Consider the following 22,172-nt stretch of genomic DNA (forward strand, 5'->3'; position numbering starts at 1 on the left):
AATAATGATCTCTTCTCATGATCATCTCTGTCTTAAAGTTCCAATAAGGTTTAGGGAAAAAAAACCTCCAGCGATTACAACAATTTTTCTGAAAAGATAGTAAGAATAAGAAAATCTGATTAACTTTTCTAATATAGTCTTGCTTTTCTAAATATAAATAGAAGGTACAGCCAGACTCACAGAATATTTTATTCTTGCACTATTCCTTGAAGATTTAATGAATAGACAGGATCAATAATAAGTATGCCAATTACTTTATGTGAATGAATGTTATACTCACTTAAGGTAATACTCCTCAACGTATTTCCTTTTTTATTTTTGAAGACCGTGGCACTACCTTCATGCAGGTAATCCACTCAGCAAGCCCCTGCTTGGACTGCTGAAGTACACAGCCTCACTGTGAGGTTTCACAGAATCTGAACCAGTGACACATTTCATTACAAATGTAATGAAAGTCGGTAGAAGGTACAACTACTGTTAGAAGCAAATGTGTTACTTAAGGAGCCAATTATAAAATAACAACAGTGGTAGCAAGTATTTGTTACAGACATTTTGAGCATGAATATTTCTACATGTCTCTCACATAATCCTCTAAACAATCTCTGAAACATAAGTACTGCTCCTCTCACCACTTTACAAATGAGAAACAGGAATCTCTGGTATGAAGTTACTTGACGAAGTCTTAGAACCAGTGAAGAATACAGGTGAGATGACAGGAACTAAGGCCATCATCTCATGCCCAGTCTCATGCTTGAACTGCAACACTAGGCCAGGAGCCCCAACCTACCCTCCTGGTTGAATCATTTTTAACTTATTTGTTGGGCAAAATAATTGAGTCATATATAACAAACACCAACAAAATAAGCACATGCATTTATTAAAATTAGTCATATACAAAACTGTGAATGTGTTTAAGTTTTTAACTTGCCCATTCACAATTCCACTGGCATTTCAAACATCAGAACCACTGACTGTATCCTTCCAGGACTAATCATGCTCACTCAAAACACCAACATCGCACAATTTTTAAAAATCCTTAAATGTACACTATGTAATATAAAATTGGGTGTGGGTGTAAATCTTGACCAAGTAATGACGTTCTTCTGCCTCTGACACAAGTGCACGCTATGGACTTGGCGCACCCTACAGCACTGTGGACCAGGCCCACAATTGGCCGCACACCGCCTGCGAAGCCAGGTTGAACAGCCAAGTCTAAATACCTTACTTTTCTTGGATGCCTCTGGCAACAGAAGTTACTATTTCAGGAGCTTCTGTATATTTACACCAGATGCATTCTGTTCATAAAAAAAAATTAGCCCTTGAGCCAGACTTATTTCACTGCTTCAAAAAGGGCCTTGTACAGAGGAGGTTCCAAAATAAATGCAAAGAACAAATTAATTTCTACAAACTAACACTCCTTTCACTAACTTTCATTGTGATTTCATGTTAGGTAACCAAATTTTCTATTTCTCAATATTGTGCTGCCAAAAGTACAAATCCTGAATTAGAAAATAACTTTTCTAAATACTGAGTTACAAATCTATATAAGACTCAAGACCAGCCCTGTGTATTTGATGCTTTCTCCACTTCCTGCTTCTTATAGTCTCCAAGTCAAGAAAATGTATAGTAATACAGCAAGCTCCTTTCTTCCCTTCCACAACGGAGAAAAGGCCCACTGCATTGAAGACTCAAGAGCTCACCAAGCTGAAGGTGCTAGTTCCCCCACCCCACTCCGAGTCCTCACTGTAGAAAGTAAAGTTGGTGAGCTTCTCTCCAGCTGCTTCGGCTACCTGCCTGGGCACCCAGAAGAAGCCACGCCCTCCAGCCTCACGTCTCTGGGCCCTTCTGTGTGCAGACACAGATCACGAAGCAGAAGAAAAGCAGTAGTTTCTACCTCCTGCTGAGGTTAAGTATCAAGAGCCAAAACAATCTTTTTTTTTTCTGAATAAGATGCCAAAGTATAAGGTCCAGAACTTTATTTAGAAGTTATTTTCTAGTGTAATTATCTATTACATCCATTTTATTTATATTTACCTCATATTTTTGCATGTAATGCAGAATTAGAAAATAAAATTATATTCTACTTTCTTGTTATTTTGAGAGCTGTTAATAAAGCTGAATGTCCTACTCCGGATATGAATACTGGACAAGCTGAAGAACTACGAAAGGTACCGAGAAAACAGCCCAGAGATTCAGCATCCCAAAAACTAACCATCCTTTCCCATCCTTGTCTTTATTATGTTTCTCTTCTTTCCTAAATTTTTAAAAAATATTTATTTATTTTTAGAGAGAGGGAAAGGGAAGGAGAAAGAGTGGGAGAGAAACATCAATGTGTGGTTGCCTCTCACGTGTCCCCCAATGGAGACCTGGCCTGCAACCCAGGCACATGCCCCGACTGGGAATTGAACCAGTAACCCCTCGCTTCAGAAGCCCGTGCTCCATCCACTGAGCTACACCAGCCAGGGCTTCTTTTCTAAATTTATCTTTTGAACAAAACTGTGTTTAAACTTGTATGAAACATTACCAAAAATAAAATGTTAAAGTTAGCTCATTTCAATTTATTTATATAATAAACCTAGTTTAAAAGATGACAGGATGATTAACAAGAAACAACAGAGTCAAATAACAAAATTATAAAATTTTAGAGCTAGAAGGGGTGGGATGGGTTTGGGAGGGGGGTCCCTAGTCTAAGGTCACAATATTACATTCAAGGAACAGACAGAAGGTCCGTGTGACCTGACTCAAGTCCTACAGCCAGTCCTGCAACAAGACCTCGAGCCCACGCTTTATGACTTGCAGCCCATGCCACAGCAGCACCCGGCTGGAGTGTTCCACACTCCAATTATAGGAAAGCTCTCTCCTATTCCGACTGCCTTATAGAGTCCAGAAATATATGGGGTTTGGCGAAAATATTCTGCTGAATACTATTTTATAATATAAATATTGAATATGAATATTACTTAAGACAGTCTTGTACATCATATAAATCTTTTCAAATACTTTATAGATTAAAATGAAATCCTAAGTGAATTATCTCTTATTTTAAAATAATCCACAAATAGCCCTGGCTGGTGTGGCTCAGTGAATTGAGCACCAGCCTGAGAACCAAAAGGCAACAGGTTTGATTCCTAGTCAGGGCACGTGCCTGGGCTGCAGCCCAGGTTCCCAGTAGGGGGCACACAAGAGGCAACGACACACTGATGTTTCTCTCCCTCTCACCCTAAAAATAAATAATCTTTTAAAAAAATCCACAAAGAAGATGTTCACTGTATCTAAAAACAAGCATTTTGCTAAACTACCTACTATAATAACTATAAAACTAACTTGAAAGAACTGGAATTTTCCCCTCCATTGAGGGCAGGTGTTGGAACTCACAGAGCACTGTATCAGAAGAAACAGGCCTGGGCTGGACCCCAGAGTTAACTGCTTCCACATTTAAAGCTGTCAGTCCCATTGGCTGTGAAACAGATAAAAACAGGCGTCCTGACAGGCTGCTTTTGAACAAGCAGAAATTGAATCCTAATATGCTTTGTTTCTTAAAAATACAATACATACTCTGGTTTCTCCGCAGCTTGCACAAATCTTTTGCCTGTTCCTAAAAGCATGCAACTGAAAAATTGTGCTGCCGCTACTTTCTGGACGTCCAGAGAATTTTCTTCTACTACACAATTTAATACTTCCCAAACCTGAATATTCTGACCAAATCTTTAATTCTGAAACATATGACTTCTCACTTAAAGTCCTGCCATAATTCATCTTACTGCTAACTGAATGTTATTCACAGGCTACACACATTTATAAAAGTAAAGCTAGTTTAACTAGACAAAATCTTATAATACATACAAGGGGGGCCCCTTATAATGACATTATTTAACTGGAGCCAAACACATTTCCTCCAAATAGCCCAGTATAAGAAATACTTTCAAATTTCCCACATTTTTGATCCTCACTTAATATGTTAAAAGACCTAAACGAAACAGTGGTGAATTTCCAATTCTAAAGCATGCACAGAAATGGCATCTTCAGCACTCTGTGAGACTCAGTCCTGGCAGGGAAGACAACTACCACAATGCAGCTGGTAAAAGATCCTCCCCAACCCAAATCAGCGCAGTGAGTACAGATAGCTCAGGCAGATATAAAAAATACACACCCACACTCACATGCATGCATGTGTACATCAGGAGATTTCAGCATTTACTCTTTATAAAACCTATTTTTTCTTGAAAAGTGGTGACTCTCGTCTATCAAGATGAACATCAACCATGGTTAATTTGCATTGTATCTGTTCCTTTTCGGTTAAAAAGGTGTTATATTTCATTTTTGCAAATTATACAAGCTAAAGTAGCTTATACAGGCCTAAAATCAACTCCTTATGTTTGCTGTAATGGACTCTGACTTATTCTATCATTTACATTTTTCTTCTTAACCACCTTTGCCCCACCGCTCTATAAAAATAAGCTTTTAGTTTAATATTTTTCTTTACATTTACCCCCAGTTTAACATTCTTTTTTAAAAGGAGGCATTTATTTATTCAATATTTACCACAATGTGTTTTTTTTTTAAGATTTTATTTATTTATTTTTAAAGAGAGAGAGACACACCAGTGTGTGGCTGCCTCCCATGTACCTGTCTCCCAGGGGACCTGACCCACAACCCAGGCATGTGCCCTGACTTGGAATCAAACCAGTGACCCTTTGATTCACAGGCCCGCGTTCAATCCACTGAGCTACACCAGCCAGGGCTCTTAAATATTCTTTAAAAATAACTTTCTCCCCTCCCTGTCACAGAATGAAATAATGTGATTATGTTTTAGTGCATTTTAAGAGAAATACATTAAAAAAAACAAAACAAAACAAAAAAACAAACACCAAACTCTTTAATGCGACCTTAATATATTTTGTCCATCTAGAATTTAGTATCATTAAAGCATTTTACCTATTTATTACCATTTTAAGGAATAAACTACCATTCTGATAAGTTGTTTCTGGCACGTCATGAACCTACCTGGTTGGTTAGAGGTTGCTGGATCTGGTCAGAATAAGATAAGGCAGAAACCTGTTGGTCACTTATGGTTGGCTGGCGACGGTCACTGTACTGATGTGAATGGGGCATCTGTCCAGCCATCTGAAGGCCAGCAGCATGGAATGAAAATGACGGTGCGAGCCGAACAGATGAAGGTTTGCATGCTGAAGTCTCTCCTCCTACAAGACATAAGGGAGGGTTACCAGAGGTACTTAGTGCCTGATGTCTGTATATTTAAAGTAAGGACTTTAACAATGTTCAGTGGCATCAGAAACCTCTAAAACTATAAACATTAACTCACTTAACACAACAGTTCTATGTTAAATGGCATAAAATACAGTAATTAAAATGAGTATAAGTCTGTATTAAGAGAAAACCTTAAATAATTTTGTAAAGCAATAGGAATATACTTGTATTTTCACACATGAGGTTTTCATCAACAGGGAACCATAAATTACATAAATAATCTTCCAATTCTTGTGAAGGGCCTCTCCAATGGACTGGGCTCCTCAGAAACCAATAGAAAGGTGCTAAGACGCTGCTTTGCATCTGTCAGGTGTATGGCAATTAATACCCCAAGCATTCCCAAGCCGGGTGAAAGACTTGTTCTAATGGTGCTCACCACTGACACAGGTAACCAAAGATTCAGCACATGATACATAAAAACAAATCCACAGGAATGCTGGATTGCTCTGGACTCTTCCAACATCCCTAAGAAAACCAAGATCTGGTAAGCCTGCCACAAGGATGAATAGTCAATGATTACCTTACGGATAGGCTAGGACCATCCATGACCATGATTTTCATGGTAGAAATAAATTTCATAGTAGAAATGAAAATGTTTTTGGCCCATAAAAGTATTTGGCAGCTAATAAAAGTTCATTATTTCTTAAAGAGGAAAAAGAAACCCTCCTTACATTCAACCAAACTTGCAATCACAGACTAAAGCCAAAAGGCAGGCATAAAAATCCTGGTCAGCAAACTCGAGACGCAGCATACTCGTGCTTCTCTTCCTGTTTAAAGCAACTATCTCCCACCCCATCACCAAACAAACTGTTCAGCAGCAAGGTCCTTTTCTAAAGCCTGCTCTTCTCCAGACACACAACAGCACCGGTCCAAGACAGACCCCAAGAGGGACTCTCAGCCAGGCTGCTGCAGTTTGAAATCTCAGTTCCACACTTACCAGCTGTATGGCCCTACACACCTAATTTCCTGATAATGATAATCTCTACCTCAACAGGCCATGGTGAAGGTTAAGTGTTTTAACACATGTAAAGTACTGAGAACAGCTCCAGTAATTAATAAATGGTCAGTATCAGCTGCAATTACTATGCTGTACAGTGCAGGATGACAGGACAGTGCCCATTCTTGCAGGCTCTACCTGAATGCTGCACAGACTCTGCCAACTGAGAAAAGCCAAGCCCAGTACCTCCAAATGTAAGTTCCCCTTCTATTCTACCACAGTGGATAACCTGTCTTTCACCGGCCCACCAGAACCAAAGTTCTGGGAGTCTGGAAGAGTCTTCTCCTCCAGAGACCATCTCAAGCAAACAGCCACCCAACCTTGTGGGTTCCACCTCGCGTAGAACACTCCAATACTACCTCTTCTTTTCACCTCCATTACTCCACGCCTCACTTAGATGAACAACTGCAAGACTCCTCGCAGTTATCTGTCTTTATTCTGCCCATCTGCAACTTTGCATTTATTCAATAACATGACTAGAGTAACCCTTCTAAATTGCATCTCAAGTCTTCTTACCCTACTTTTATCTTGACTATCACTTGCTTTAGCATTGCTTTTATTTTCTATTTTAAAATTTATTTATTTATTTATTTATTTATTTATTTATTTATTTACTTACTTACTTACTTACAGAGAGAAGGAAAGGGAGGGCGAAAAACATCAATGCAAGAGAGAAACACTTACCGGTTGCTTCTTGTACGTTCACCACTGGGGAACTGAGCCTGCAACCCAGGCCGGTGCCCTGACTGGGAATCAAACTAGTGATCTTTTTCTTTGCAAAATGACTCCCAACCCATTGGTCAGGGACATAGCATTGACTTTAGAAACCCCAGCTTCTCTCCCTCCACTATACCATAAGGCCCTTAGCTTACTCTGAATATGGAAAATAGCAATGTCCCTATAATGGCAGAAAGGTAATTTTCCTAAATACTTCATTACTCATTATAAAAAAAATAGTCAATTCAAGCATGTGAAGCAACTTTGTTCAGACAAACAAACAAACAAACAAACAAATAGCCATGACCGGTGTGGCTCAGTTGATTGGGCATCATTTCGCAAAATGAAAAGTTGCAGGTTCAATTCCCAGCTGGGACACGTGTGTAGGTTGTCAGTTTGGTCCAGGTTGGAGCACATGAGAGAAAACCGATTGATGTTACTCTATCACATCAATGTTTCTTTTCTTCTCTTTCTCCCTCCCTGCCCCACTCAAACCAACAAATGACTATTTTTTTCTAAACTGTAAAAAATGCAAAACCCAGCCCTGGCCAGTGTGGCTCCGGTGGCAGGAGCATCATCCTATAACCAAAAGGTCGAGGGCCTGACTCTTGGTCAGGGCACAAACCCAGGGTGCAGGTTTGATGCCTGGCCCAGGCACCTATGATCCCTGGTCCGGGGCGTACAGGAGGCAACCAATTGATGCTTCTCTCTCACATCAATGTTTCTTTCCCCTCCATTCCTCTATCTCTAAAAGCAACGGGGGAAAAAGAAGTCCTCAGGTGAGGATAAAAACACTGGACATTTATTTATCCTATGGAAAGAACTGATGATGTGCACAGTTAAAAATACCAAAAACTGGGAAGAAATGTTAACAGCTCCTATAAGTAAACATTAAGAAGGCTGAGGCCCTGAATGACTAACAACTCCGGGTCTTAGTCTCCCTGTCTATGAAGCGAGGACGCTATGACACTAAGCCTATTCCCTTTGGTCTGCTATGAATTGAAAATGAGGTGCCACAGTAGGCTGCAGAATGGTCTGGCATATAAACAGTATTTTCAGAAATATTCTGTTTCTATTATCAACACCACTAATATATACCATAATTAAACTTATTATTACAGAAAAAAGTGCAAATCATTACAATATAACTTAAACAATTATCGTTTTAACCTATGTGTCAAAAAAGGGCCATCATTCTTGAACCCCCCACCATCCTATGACGCTTCCCAATTAATAACAAAAAATTAGTATCTTCATTACCAAAACCGGGTTAGTTTTAACTTCATATAAATAGGTCTCTAAACTTAATGTTCTCCTTATAAGCTGGTTTGTTCACTATCATTACTTTATAGCAGGGGTGTCAAACTCATTTTCACTGGGGGCCATGTCAGCCTCGCAGTTGCCTTCAAAGGGCCGAATGTAATTTTAGTGTCTTTGACAGACACAGAGATGGTATATATTGTTTCTCCAGCTTTTTAATATTAATCTGTTTTTCCACTAGCAATTTACAGAAATTCTCTCCACTCCACTCCTTCACCAACACGTGGAATCAATCAGCAGCCTTTCTAATTTCAATCATTACCAAGGGGGTGTGAAGTGGCACTCCACTGTGACTTTAACTTGTATGTCCCTGGTGACTATAAGCATCTTTTCACTGAGTAAGCACTGGCCATATGGATATCCACTTATGTGAAATGCCTGTTGGGGCATGCTTTACCATTTTTCTATTAAAGAAAACTTTTTATCACACAAAAAAAATCACAGACACAGACAACAGTAATGGTGATGACCAGAGGGAAAGGAGGTTGGGGGGTAAGTAGAAGATGGTAAAAGAGGATAAATGGTGATGGAAGGAGACTTGATGTGGGTGGTTTATAAACAACACAATATCCAGGTGACATGTTACAGAACTGGACACATGAAACCCATGTAATTTTATTAACCAATGTCACACCAATATATTCAGTAAAAAGGAAAAAAGGAATAGGCAGTTGCACTTTTAATGCCTGGAAACAAAAGCACACACAATCAGGAGGGTAACTGAGTTTAAGTTCACAAGTAAATTTTGCTCATCATGGTATCATTCATGAGTACCAAGAACAGTGGTGGCACATGGCTGGCATTCAACAAATATTTGCGCACTGAAACAAAAAAGATCCATCAGTAATATTTAGAACATGAAGAAATGGTTGAGGAAGGAAGGGAGTTGAAGGGGATAAGAATGGAAGAAGTATTTTTAAAATGAGGCCTCATTGCATCCGAAATAAAGAAGTCTAATCATAGCACAGGCTAGAGCTACTGCATAACAGTCTATTTCTCTCATTCATTTTTATATCCTGAACACACAGCACAGCACCTGGCTCCACAGGTGTTAATATATTTTAAGGCTAAACTACATCATGACTCTATCAATTAACTAATGATAAGGATAAATAAACTGGTTTCTTATTGCCCCCTAGTTAGTGGCTAATACATGTCACTACAGAATATGTGGGCACACACACATAAACAGGATATTCAACTGTCTACAGACACAGTGAAATTGCTCCTGTGAGACCTAAATAAATGCTCACATTTTTCAGTCTAAACATTAATTAAATCTGTGTATTAAATTGTTAAGAATAACAATGGGATAGAAATAAAAACATGTATCTTTAAAGACCTATAATATCAGACTTTCACTTCTGACCATTTTAGAGCACCTGGCACCAAACCACCTCATTTACAATAAATTCCTGTAAAACTGGTCAAAACACACAAAATAACAGCTTTCCGACATTACAGGACAGGCAGTGCAGAACTGTGACCACTGAGAAAAGGGCACAAGACCGGGCCAACCCCACAACCACCTGTGCCCCCTTCTCTGGAGGCAGTCCCAGAGTGCAGTGTGGGAAGGGGGAGCCCAAGCAGACTGCAGTGACCTCACTGAGCTGAGGAGATGGAGATGAGAGTTCAAGGCTACTGGGTGGGCAGCAGGAAGCAAGCAAGCAGAGAAGGAGCTCCATGAATCTGTACCCAGGGATCCCTGTGACTCTCAGTCAAATACAAAGCTGCACAGGATCCAAGGGAAGGCCCAGGAGGCCAGGCAAAGCACAAGCCCTAGGAAGGGAGCCAGGAGCTGAACGACCGCAAGAACTCACAAAGAATGGGGAGACAGGAAGTGCTCCAATCACCAGGGTGAGAAAACCCAGACTGACCCCATGGACAATCAACGATCAACGAGACAGGAAAAACCCACGCTCTAACAGAGGTGTCTGTCCTGTGGGCCGCCGCATGCAGTCCTGGGGGCTATGAATGCAGCCCAACACAAAATCATAAATTTACTGAAAACATTGAGTGTTTATTTTGTTGTTGTTTCCATTAGTGTTTGTGTATTTAATGTTTGGCCCAAGACAACTCTTTCTCCAGTGTGGTGTAGAGATGCTAAAAGGTTGCACACCCCTGTGAGAAGGGCTGAACTGGCCCCTCCACAGAGGCAGCCTTCTATCTGTCCTAACACAGACGGAAACTGCAAAGGGTTAAAATGACCCACAAGTAAGTGAACGGCCTATGAGGACAAAATTCAACACTTCTGTGGAAGCAGGACGACAAAATCCAGATGCTTAAAAACCTAGCATTATTAATGCCCACACCCAGTAAGAAATGACCAGGCACAGAAAGAAGCCGGAAAATGGGGCCGTATTTAGCAGGAAAATAAACATCTATAGACCCAGAAACAATCCATAAAAACCAGCAGGCAAAAAATAGGTGTGTTTTAATATAAAAAGAAAACATGAACAAAATAACAGAACAGAAAATCTTAATAAACAGAAACTATAATGGAACCAAACAGAAAATTCTAGAAATGAAAAATAACTGAACTAAGTATTTAATTAATGGACTAGATACTAATAGATTAGATACTTTAAAAGATCAGTGAATATGAAAAGAAAGCAATAAAAATTAACCAAATTGAAAACAAGTATAAGATATAATGGAAAAAATATAACAAAGCATCCAAAACCTACAAAACAAATCAAGCTAACATTCCTGTTTGAATGAAGTGTCAAAAGCAGAAATAAAACCGGGGAAGGAAAATTTATGAAGGAAAAAAGTTTTCCAAATTCAATGAGAAGTATCAACCCACAGCTCCAAGCTCAAAGAACTGCAAGCAGGACACACAAGCACAACCCCCACATGGGGGTTAATTTCAGAAATTAACCAAATTTCTGAAAACCAACAATGAAGCATACAGAATGTTGTAAAAACCAGGTGGGATTGCAGACTGGTACAACTACTCTGGAAAACAGTCTGGAATTTTCTAAGAACACTAAAAATGGATCTGCCTTTTGACTCAGCAATTCCACTGCTAGGATTATATCCTAAGAACCCTGAAACACCAATCCTAAAGAACCTATGCACCTCAATGTTCACAGCAGCATAATTTACAATAGCCAAGTGTTGGAAGCAACCTAGGTGCCCATCAGTAAATAAATGGATCCCAAAACTCTGGTACATTTACACAATGGAATTCTATGCAGCAGAAAGAAAGAAGGAGCTCCTACCCTTTGTGACAGCATGGATGGAACTGGAAAGCATTATGCTAAGCGAAATAAGGCAGGTGGTGAAAGACAAATACCATATGAACTCACCTTTAACAGGAACCTAAACGACAAAATAAACAAGCAAGCAAAATATTACCAAACACACTGAAATAGAGAACAGGCTGACAGGAACCTGAGGGGAGAGGGGAGGGAATTTCAAGGGAAAATGGGAAGGGTTTACAGAAACTAGTATAAAGGACACATGGACAAAAACTAAGGGGGGTGGAAATGGGAGGGAGGTGGGGAGCACTGGGGGGGGGGGGGGGGGTTGGGCTGGGATGGAAGTGAAAGACAGAAAACTGTACTTGAACAAGAAAGAAAGGAAAGGAAGGGGGGAGGGAAGGGGAGGGAAGGAGGGAAGGAAAGAAAAGAGAGAGAGGGAGGGAGGGAGGGAGGGAGGGAGGGAGGGAGGGAGGGAGGGAGGGAGGAAGGAAGGGAGGAGGGAGGGAGGGAGGAAGGGAGGGAGGGAGGGAGGGAGGGAGGAAGGAAGGAAGGAAGGAAGGAAGGAAGGAAGGAAGGAAGGAAGGAAGGAAGGAAGGAAGGAAGGAAGGAAGGAAAAGTTGTAAAAGCAGTGAGAGGGGGGAAAATACCCACTGACATACAGGAGGACCGGACTTCTCATTAGAAACCACACAAAGACACAAAATAAAGCAGCATCTTTAAAATGACAGAAGAAAAATACTTTTAATACAAATTCTATATCCGGTGAATACATCCTTCAAAACTGAAGGCAAGCCCCAGCCAGTGTGGCTCAATTGGTTGGAGCATCATCCTGTAACTGAAAGGCTGTGAGTTCAATTCCCGGTCAGGGCACATGCCTGGGTTGAGGGTTTGGGTCCCTGGACAGGTGTATAGGATTCCAGGTCCAGGCATGAACAGAAGGCAACAAATCAATGCTTCTTTTTTGCATCAATGTTTCTCTCCCACTGATGGTTCTCTTCCTTCCTTTCTCTCTAAAAAAATTTTTTTCTTAAATAGCCTTAGGTAAGTATTTTTTTTAAATTTTAAAGGCAAAACAACTTTCAAGACAAATAAAAGTGCAAGTATTTGTCAACAGCATAGTCATACTAAAAAATATTTACAGTTCACAGTAGAGAATGAGTCAAGATAAAAACAGATCTTCACAAAGAATTAAAGACCACCAGAAACAGTAAATATGTAGATAAATAGTAAAGACATCTCTCTTCCCAACCTTTAAAAAAAATTGTTTAAAGCAAAAATAGCAATGTCATTATGGAGTTCATAACATACACAAAAGCAAAACATGTGACAAACATTATATTAGGGACCCAGGAGAGACAGACAGACAGACAAGGACACCAATGAGCCACTAGAGGAGACGAAGGGGAGTACTAACTGCAGTTAAGAACGAAAAATAACAGTCTTGATACTTTGAGACCAGTACACATATGTGGTCATTTATTCACACTATGTTTGAGGTACTGTACTATCGCCAATAACTACGTTACAGAAAAACTTACTTAACCCTACAGTAAATGGGTCCTTGACCCTTTCGTTATAAAGAATAAACCAAATTCTTACCACTGAAATTAGAGATCAAGAATTTACTTTTAGTCATAGTATCTGGAACAGAAAAATGACTACAACAGTCACCCAAGATATAACTACTAAATTCCATAAATTATACTGTACACAGTATAATGTATAATATGCATAAAATTATTCTCCCCCAATATTCTAAAATTATAAACTATTTTAATTAGTAAAAATAAGTAAAGCAGATAATACCACCTAATATTTTAATACTTATCAGTAGTCATGAAAACTCCACATGGGAAAAACAGTATCTTTTTTACAGTACCCATAATAAAAAATGTTTAACCAGTAGTAAACTCATTTAAATTAAAAATTTCCCCATTTAGTAGGAAACAAGGTAGCAAGAAGAACTGTCTGTCCTCCAGATCTGTGTCCTCCAGAGTCTTGGGCACACAGGACAGGCCACCTCAGGGACTGTGGTGTGTCTGGCTGAGTGAGCGGTACACAAGGAGTGTGGACATTCACACGAGTCTACCATTCGGAGGTTTAGAAATATCAACACAAAAAAGAAAGATTATTTATTTATTTACTTTTAGAGAGAAGGAAAGGGAGAATGAGAAGGAGAGAAACATCAATCAGTTGCCTCTTACACATGCCCCAGCCGGGGACTGAACCTGCAACCTAGGCATGTGCCCTGACCAGGAACTGAACTGGAGACCCTCTGCTTTATGAAATGACACCCAGCAAACTGAGTCATACTAGTCGGGGCCAAAATGGAAGATTATTAATGTTACAGTAAGTGAAACATATAAGCCAATGAATTTTAGGTATGATGAACTAACTTTAAATGTGACAAAACTTTTTGAAATCAAAACTGGAAACTAATGCTTTAATAGGAAACTACAGTATATGCTAAAGAAATCAATGTACTTAGCATAGCAACTGAAATAGTTATTTATACAAAATGCTCATGAACATGTTTATGAGGCAAATAAATTTGAGGCAAATACAATAAAAAAATGACTTGTTTATCTTCAATAACTATAGCTGCATGGTCCTTGCCGGCTTACAACTACTTTAAATTTACCTATTCTCTAACCTGCCAGCCACACCCGAGTCCTTTGGGGGAACAAAATGAAAACTCGTTTCTGGTAGAAGTTTAATTTTAGATGCTGGCTCACTGGACATCCCTGCAGAAGGGCAGAAAAAGATGCCTTTCGGATTAGCAGATCCTCATAACAGCACCAGAGAAGAACAAGTAATACAGTAGCTGCTGAAGCAGCCTTTTCAGACAATATCAGTGTTTTAATAGAGAAATAGTGCTGCATATGAACACAGGGCCGATATTACATGAATTTCTTTCCAACAGAGTATTGGAACACTAATATTCATGGAAAAGGTAACTAATCAGGCTAAAGACCAAGTCCCTTAAAAAAGAACTACTACCTGTAGGAGAATGAAAGTATTGTCAAGAATCTAAAACATCTCCACAGAACAGTGATGGTTGCTCTACTTGGCATCCAGGTTAATCCTAAAGAAAATGAGCAAATAATTGGGGGTCCTGACTAAACTGCTTGTACAGGGGTGGGCAAAAGTAGGTTTACAGCTGCACTGTGACCATTTTGAGTTCATAAAGCCATTGTAATACTCAGAAGCTGTGTATCTTTTTCCATGTGAACAACTATAAACCTACTTTTGCCCACCCTTGTATAAATGTATAAATGCATAAATGCTAACCACTTCTTCATGCACTTTCACTGTAGCTATTCAGCCTTCAGTGTTTAATTTTCAGATAAAGATTTCAAAAGTTTTATAACAATGACAAGTCATTCAAACTAACATATTAGTTATAATCAATAAACCAGTTTTTCTCAAGCTAAGAAATTCTTATTCAGATTAAAAGGTAAACCAGATCCTGAGATCTAGTATATTTTCAACAAGAAAAATAATGCCAGTGACCATACAGCTCAAGGCGATGAGACAGTCTTGATTCCAAAGCTGTCCCTCATACAAGTACCCATCAGATGACGCATCCTTGCTGATGGCTGAGCAAATACAATCAGCTGGGCCCTGGCTGGCGTAGCTCAGTGGATTGAGCGCGGGCCTGTGAACCAGAGTATCGCGGTTTGATTCCCAGTTAGGGCACATGCCTGGGCTGCAGGCCAGTTCCCAGCAGGGGACGCATAAGAGGCAACCATACATTGATATTTCTCTCCCACTCTTTCTCCTTCTCTTCCCCCCTCTCGATAGATAGATAGATAGATAGATAGATAGATAGATAGATAGATAGATAGATAGATAGATAGATAAAATTAAAATAAAAAAATACAATCAGCTGGGACAGAAAGTAGCAGTGGCCAACAGCACATGCAACAAGATCAAGTCCAACCTAACCGGATGTAACATGACACTCAATGAACGCTACTTCCTATATTCAGTCAGAAGTTGGGGTCTTCATTCACTACCTCCCAGGTAAGAGTTATCTGTGGGACAGTTAAGGGCAGCACTGGGCCAATCTAGACAGCAAAGCTCTGAGTCTCAAGTCTCTCCTAATCACACCTGTGAAAGCCCCGGGGCCTGGGCCCTGCTTCTTGAATCTTCAGGTTCCTATGCAATATGTAAACTTCACATTTTCATTTACAAGACAGGTAAAAAGAGAAAAACATTTTGAAAGTTCAGTTTGCTATACAGAAATACACTGAACGATGATTTTAGAGCTCCTCTCCCTTGCCTCTGCACCAGAATAAATGCAGGAACAAACAAGTCAGTGTCCTCATACATGAAATGAGGTAATTCGTCATCTTGTCCAATCATGTAAGACCCAAGTATTCCTTCCTTTCTAAAACACCAGAGACCTGAACAGTTACACAGATTGCTGCCAGACAGAAGGGAAGGTTGTGCTCCCAAGTCTCTGTTTAGAGATTAGAGACACATTTTAATAAATAGTGGTTGGATTCTAACTTAGTTCCTTTTTTAAAAAGATCTACAAAACCCAGTAAACTACTACCTGTTTTATTTTTTAAAAAATTAATTGCTTTTATTTTATTTTATATTATTTTATTTTAATTTTTTAAGAGAGCGGGAAGGGAATGAGAAAGGGAGAGAGAAACATTGATCAGCTGCCTCTCGCACATGCCCTGACCTGGGATGGAACAAGCAACCCAGGCACGTGCCCTGACCAGGAATAAAACCTTTGACCTTTCACTCTGCAGGACGAAATCCAACAGACTGAGCCACCCAGCCAAGGCTACCAAAAATTTTCAGAAGTTATACACACACACATAATGTATGTAATATGTGCATAGGTAAAAAACCTGAATTACCCAAAAATGCCCCCCAACCATGTTCCAGGGTTAATCTCAGATCTCCTGACCATGACTTTGCCAGGGCCTACAAGCACACTAAAGGTGAACTTCCAGAAACCTGAAAGTACAAAAAGAAGAGAAATTACGTGCTACGACACATCTGAAGGCTCAAATATTATGAAGCCATTAAAAAGCTGAACTTCACCTGCTCGGCTGCCATCACCTTGACAGTAAAAGGATCAAACAGAGAGCGGCAGCTAGGAACACAACAGAGACAGAAACATCACCTAGCACAGGCTGCCATCGCTGTCAACTACGCGAGACCACGCCAGCTTAAGAAGATCTGAAGACTGTACTAATCTCGGGCACGTTAGGTTTCTTCGGGAAGAAAGCTGCCTGGAGCCTTCCCTGATCTTTACCTCTGCCTTCTCCCAAAGCAGCACAGCCGCAGCAGCCAGAAGGGGAAAAACCTCCACTTCTAAAAACCTTTGTCCCTCCACCCCAAGCAGAAAAGAGGAGAACCTTACACACTCCTCACTCATTTTTAGTTCTAGCTAGACAGCTGTTAAACACAAGATATTTTTAAATCCAGTTAAGTACTTGAGTATCTATATTAAATTGCAGCGTAACACTTAAAATTATCCAGTGAGGCAATCATTTGGCTTTGTGATTCCAATTAAAACACTGTATATTTATGGGGATTTTCCATTACAGAATGCCCAAAAGGCAAGATATTCATCTGACCAGACACTTTAAAAGTGAAGCATTAAGCAAATTTTTAACTGTTCAGGAAGGTTATAAAATTTAATAATATAAAAACAGTAACCCTTCATTAAAAGTATATTTATGTACTTTTATGTACAATGTGCAAATATTTATATGTACAATAGCAAATAAATATACCATTGTGGAGCTCATAACTAGTTTTACCTCTTCCATATCTACTGTGCAAAGCTGGCTACAATCTGCATCTCAGTTCTCCATCAAATGAAGAGTCTGGCCCTGGCAGGATGGCTCTGCTGGTTGGAGCGTCGCCTCCTACATACACACCAACCCAGGCTGCAGGTTCAACCCTGGCCAGGGCACACACCTTCGCTGCGAGTTGAATCTCCAGTTGGGGCACTACGGGAGGAAACGAACTGATTTTTCCCACACTGAAGTTTCTACCCCCTCGAATCAATAAACATATCCTTGGGAGAGGATTAAAAAAAAAGGGGGAGTCTGAAAAACATCCCTGTCCAAAGTGTTACACACTGTCCTGAATCCCCACCAAATACAACTAGAAACACTAAGACCTGCTCACTGCAGGGAAAGAATCAGGCAGAAGATACGATTCTCACAAACCAGCAGTAACGATACTGGGAAACCCAAATTCACTGGAGATCAAATAGTTAAGTCAATGAATAAACAATAGGCGATAACATTTTTACTTCTCAAACAAGCAAAGTGTTCCAAACCAGACAGAGTCCCCTCAATAATAACAGTATGGATAAAGCAGACTTCTATGACCCTGTACCAGAATGCTCTGAGTAGTTTTCCACAATTATAGAAAAAGTAATAAAAATCAGTAATGACATTCGCTGAACTCATTCCATGCTGAACACTGTCCCAGTACCCCCACATTTACACCCACAAAAGCACTGTGAATTAGGCGGCATCATCACAGCACTCATTACGCTTTACACTGAAAGGAACTGGAGGTCAGTGGCTCCACAATGGCCTGAAGCGTGTTGTCCCTGCAGTCCCTGCAGTCCCAGGGTCCCACCGAAGCTGCTCAGCAGAAACACTAACCAGGCTAAGTCTCCTCTTTACCACTCTGCGCTGGGCCTCAAAGAAAGAGGGGAGCCCTGGCTGGTGTGGCATCGTGGACTGAGCACTGGCCTGTGAGCCAAAATGTCACCAGTTCAATTCCCAGTCAGGGCACACGGCTGGGCTGCAGGCCAGGTCTGCAGTTGGGGGTATGCGACAGGCAACCGATTGATGTATCTCTCCCACATCCATGTTTCTCTCCCTCTCTTTTCCCCTCCCTTCCCCCTCTCTGAAAACAAATAAAATCTTTTCTTTAAAAAAAGTGGAAAACTGCACAAAAGTCATAAGAAATGCCTCCATGAGACAAGAGATTGTTGAATCCCTGTCAAGGAGTGAAGGTAAACTGAACTAATAAGGAGAGGGGTGAGGCGGGCCCACCTGCCTGAGCATGTCCCTTCCCCAGCACAACCCACTCAAACTCAGACGCAAACAGGCCAGTAAGTGGCTGTGGCTGGAAGAGAGGGGAATTTAAAAAGCTAGGAAAAATGAAAAAACTTCACATCAAATTTGACAAAGCATCTTAAAAAAAAAGCGCCAGTTTTCTAATACTCATGAATTTTGTAAAAAGCTCATGAAAATAGCCTGTGAAACAAGATGAGACTAGGAGGTGTACACTACCTAGTGTAGTGTACAAGCTCCAGCTGTACACTACAGCTTGGCCCCAAGCTCCAGCTGGGGCGGCACCCTGTGACCCCCCCAACACGCCCCAAGGCTCCAGGCCCACCCCCACTCCCTCCCAGCCGTTGCCGGTCCTCTCTGAGCTGCCTCAAACATCACGGCCTCACTGATCAACTCAACTCCCATTTCTCAAATGTCACTTCAAGTTTGACTGGACTATAGAACACAGACAGAGGAATAGGCCAGGGACAGAAAGGCAGACTGCACCCAAGAGACTTACTGCCAGGCCAAGGAATCCGGGCTTTAAAACAGATAGGAGGGTGTCAGAAAAGCTGCGCCAGGAGTGACACACTCCAGCTGTGTTTTTAGTTACAGCAGTGAACACTCCGGATTGTCTGGATTCAATTTTGCGCTGACTATCTAGCTACTGTGTGACTTTGGGTAATTAAATCCGTGTCTCCCCTCCCACCGGCAGAACTGGTTATTAACAATATATGAACCTCAAGATTATTATAAAAATTAAAGAGTTAATGTCTGAAATACTATCTAGCACATGGTAAGTGCTCAGTAAATATTCTATTACTTAAGTTTGTCATAATAGAACTGAGGTGTAAAATAGACTGGGGCCCTGGCTGGTGTAGCTCAGTGGATTGAGTGCGGGCTTGAGAACCAAACAACCACGGTTTGATTCCCAGTCAGGGCGCATGCCTGGGCTGCAGGTCAGTTCCCAGGAGGGGACGCACGAAAGGCAACCATACATTGATGTTTCTGTCCCTCTCTCCTTCCCTTCCCCTCTAAAGGTAAATAAATAAAATCTTAAAAAAAAAAAAAAAAAAGGATTGGGAAAGGGGAAACTATGAGCACAGATCAATTAGGGGCTTTTATTTCAGCAGTCCAAGCAAAAGATTAAGAGAGCCTTTCGGAGATAAATGTTGAGAACGAAAAGGAAGGAGCCACATGAACACACACTGTGAGGAGAACTGAAAGGACTGGAAAACTTGTTTAAATGTGGAAGATGAGTGACAACCTGATTCAAAAATGACTCAGAAGTCTGGAGCCTAGGTGCCTTAGAAAACTGGTGGTGATGATTAGAAATTCAGAAAGGGCACTAAGTTGAATGATGACATCCTCTTCAATGCATTATCATTGAAACCTCAGAGACGGCCTCCGAGTACAGCTCAGCGGTTTTCATGTTATCAAGTACATGTGGCAGTTCACGTTTTATTGAGTACATAAAGGAAAAAGGCACAAAAACAATAAAAGGGGGAAAGGGTGTGGCAGAGGAAAAAACCGGCCCGGGGAACAGAAGCCCTGGGTTCTGGTCCCTGCTGAGAAGCGAACCACAGGACACTGGGGAAAGCACGCCACCTGTCCCACCTGTCCCCATAACCCCGCCCCGTGACAGAGGGAAGGAGGGTGGGAGTGCCACTAGGCACCCGGGGCCTCCCCGAGTCACATACCAGCACTCTCCTCTCTGTCTCCAAATCACTGGTTTGCAGAGCCTTTATTTTCTGGCACGTATAACCACACTGCGCTCTGCATGCTGGAGCAGGGAAAAAGAGTGTACCACACCCGAGTAACCATCTCCAACCACTCTAAGCTTTGACATAATCCCTTTTTCTGAAGATCTAACCGGCTTTATTAAGTGATTCATGAACAGGACAGCATGCCATCCACCAACCAGAAGGGCGGGCGCTCCCTGACACCCTGTCGGCCTGATAGTACTACAGTCAGGATGCCAGGGCAGTGCCAAAGGCGAGGCTGCGCATCTCCTCATAAGACCAGCCCCGCATCTCTCTGTACGAGAGGCACTTGTCTCAATGTGCTTGAAAGCCTGTCACCTTTGACACCAGCGCCTCTGTCAGCACCCAATCTCCTTGAAAGTCCTCTAGGTTTTCACAAGCACATAATCTTGAAGCTGTTTCAAATACAACCCTTTTGAATCCCTGTATGATACTATAACTGGACACTTCATCCTGGGTAACAAGATTACAAAAAATTTTACCACTGCAACAACTGATATTTTCCATTAACACTATGGGTATAGTCACAACTTAAGAGAAAACATTCTTTACAAGTTTTATTTACAACATCAATACCTGAAAACATGAAGTCATAACTTCAAGGTCTGTCAAACTTCTCTGCCTCACTTTGTACAGATGCATTACATCAAGTGACCTCCATAAGCCTCCCAAACTACTATTGTAAGAGGTGCCTCCATGCCAACGTACCACCCTCAAAAAGAACTTAATTATTCAGAGTAAAGTACTGGACAGCACATCCCGTAACACGAGACACCACCTGAGGCTGTTCAGGGACGCAAAGGTGTATGCAAGGACTGCGGGATAATCTGGGGACATAACCTCGCTGTATATTGACATGTACGACACATAATTTAATAAAATTCCAAATACAATCATAAGGCTAAAAATCATACCCAAATATTCTTAACATAGAAAATACTTATTTTTCTAGTTGAAGGACACCAAAATATGGATACATAACACTTCTCCCTACTTTACACCTAAAAAGATATTTCACTTTTCCTTTCTTAACAAAATGTGTTTAATTGGGTTTAAGGGCCACATAACATCACGTTAGTCTCAGGTGTACCACGTGACACTGGCCAGCTCTCTGCTCTGTCACTCAGGATCACCGCCTGCGCTCCGGACCCTCCACTGCCCCAAACGGCAGCCAGGAGTCAGAGACTCTGAGAGCAAGAAATGCAGTCAGCTGGCACAGATGCGCTATGAACATAACACAAGATTTCAAGAATGTGGGGCCCAAAAAAGTAAAAAAATTCATCAATAATTTTAAATTTTGAAATAATATATTTTGGATATACTGGAAAATAAAATGTACCACTAAAATTATGTAACTTTCTCTTTCCTATTTTTTTAAACTGTGACTCCTAGAAACTCTGAAGTATGAAAGTGGCTTATATTTCTATTGAAGTGTGCTACACTAAAGAAAGTTCTTAGCACTAAGGACATAAAAGTGAAGATACTGGGCAGAGTCTCTGGCCACCTGGACTTCGTATTTTATTGCTGGGGTGGTAGGAACCCTAAGACAGTAAACAAGTAAACTCAGTAAGATTAGAGAATCAGTGTTCTGAAGCAAATAAGACAGGGAAAAGAGAAGGCACGGCAGCCATCTTCCTCTTCCCACTGCACCAGAGAAGGCGGCCAGGTTTCCTCTCAAGTGCAAACTCACACAGACCGGCAGTGGCTGTCTGGAACAGGCGCTGTTAAGAGATTCCGAGGCTAACTTGAACGTCAGCTGGAAAGCACAGCACGCTGTACTAGCTGCGTCGGCCCAGGGCCGCACAGTGGGTAGGAGTGCCAAGTGTGAGTCTGTTCTAACAAGGGCATCTCCCCG

The 22,172-nt window shown here is 41.0% G+C and overlaps 1 protein-coding gene across 6 annotated transcripts in view; it reads right to left on the minus strand.

Annotated features, from left to right (window-relative positions):
* The window catches only part of DYRK1A (dual specificity tyrosine phosphorylation regulated kinase 1A), a 179,940-nt gene that overhangs the window by 35,080 nt on the left and 122,688 nt on the right, over window positions 1-22,172 (minus strand). For all 6 annotated transcript variants that reach the window (XM_037127136.2, XM_053657723.1, XM_037127138.2 and 3 more), the window contains one exon: window positions 5,005-5,201. In XM_037127136.2, coding sequence (XP_036983031.2) covers window positions 5,005-5,201 — 197 coding nt within the window. The remainder of the gene's footprint in view (window positions 1-5,004; window positions 5,202-22,172) is intronic.

Source organism: Artibeus jamaicensis, unplaced genomic scaffold (assembly GCF_021234435.1).
Source record: "Artibeus jamaicensis isolate MK-2021 breed Jamaican fruit bat unplaced genomic scaffold, CSHL_Jam_final scaffold_474, whole genome shotgun sequence".
In the NCBI taxonomy this organism is placed as follows: Eukaryota; Metazoa; Chordata; class Mammalia; order Chiroptera; family Phyllostomidae; genus Artibeus; species Artibeus jamaicensis.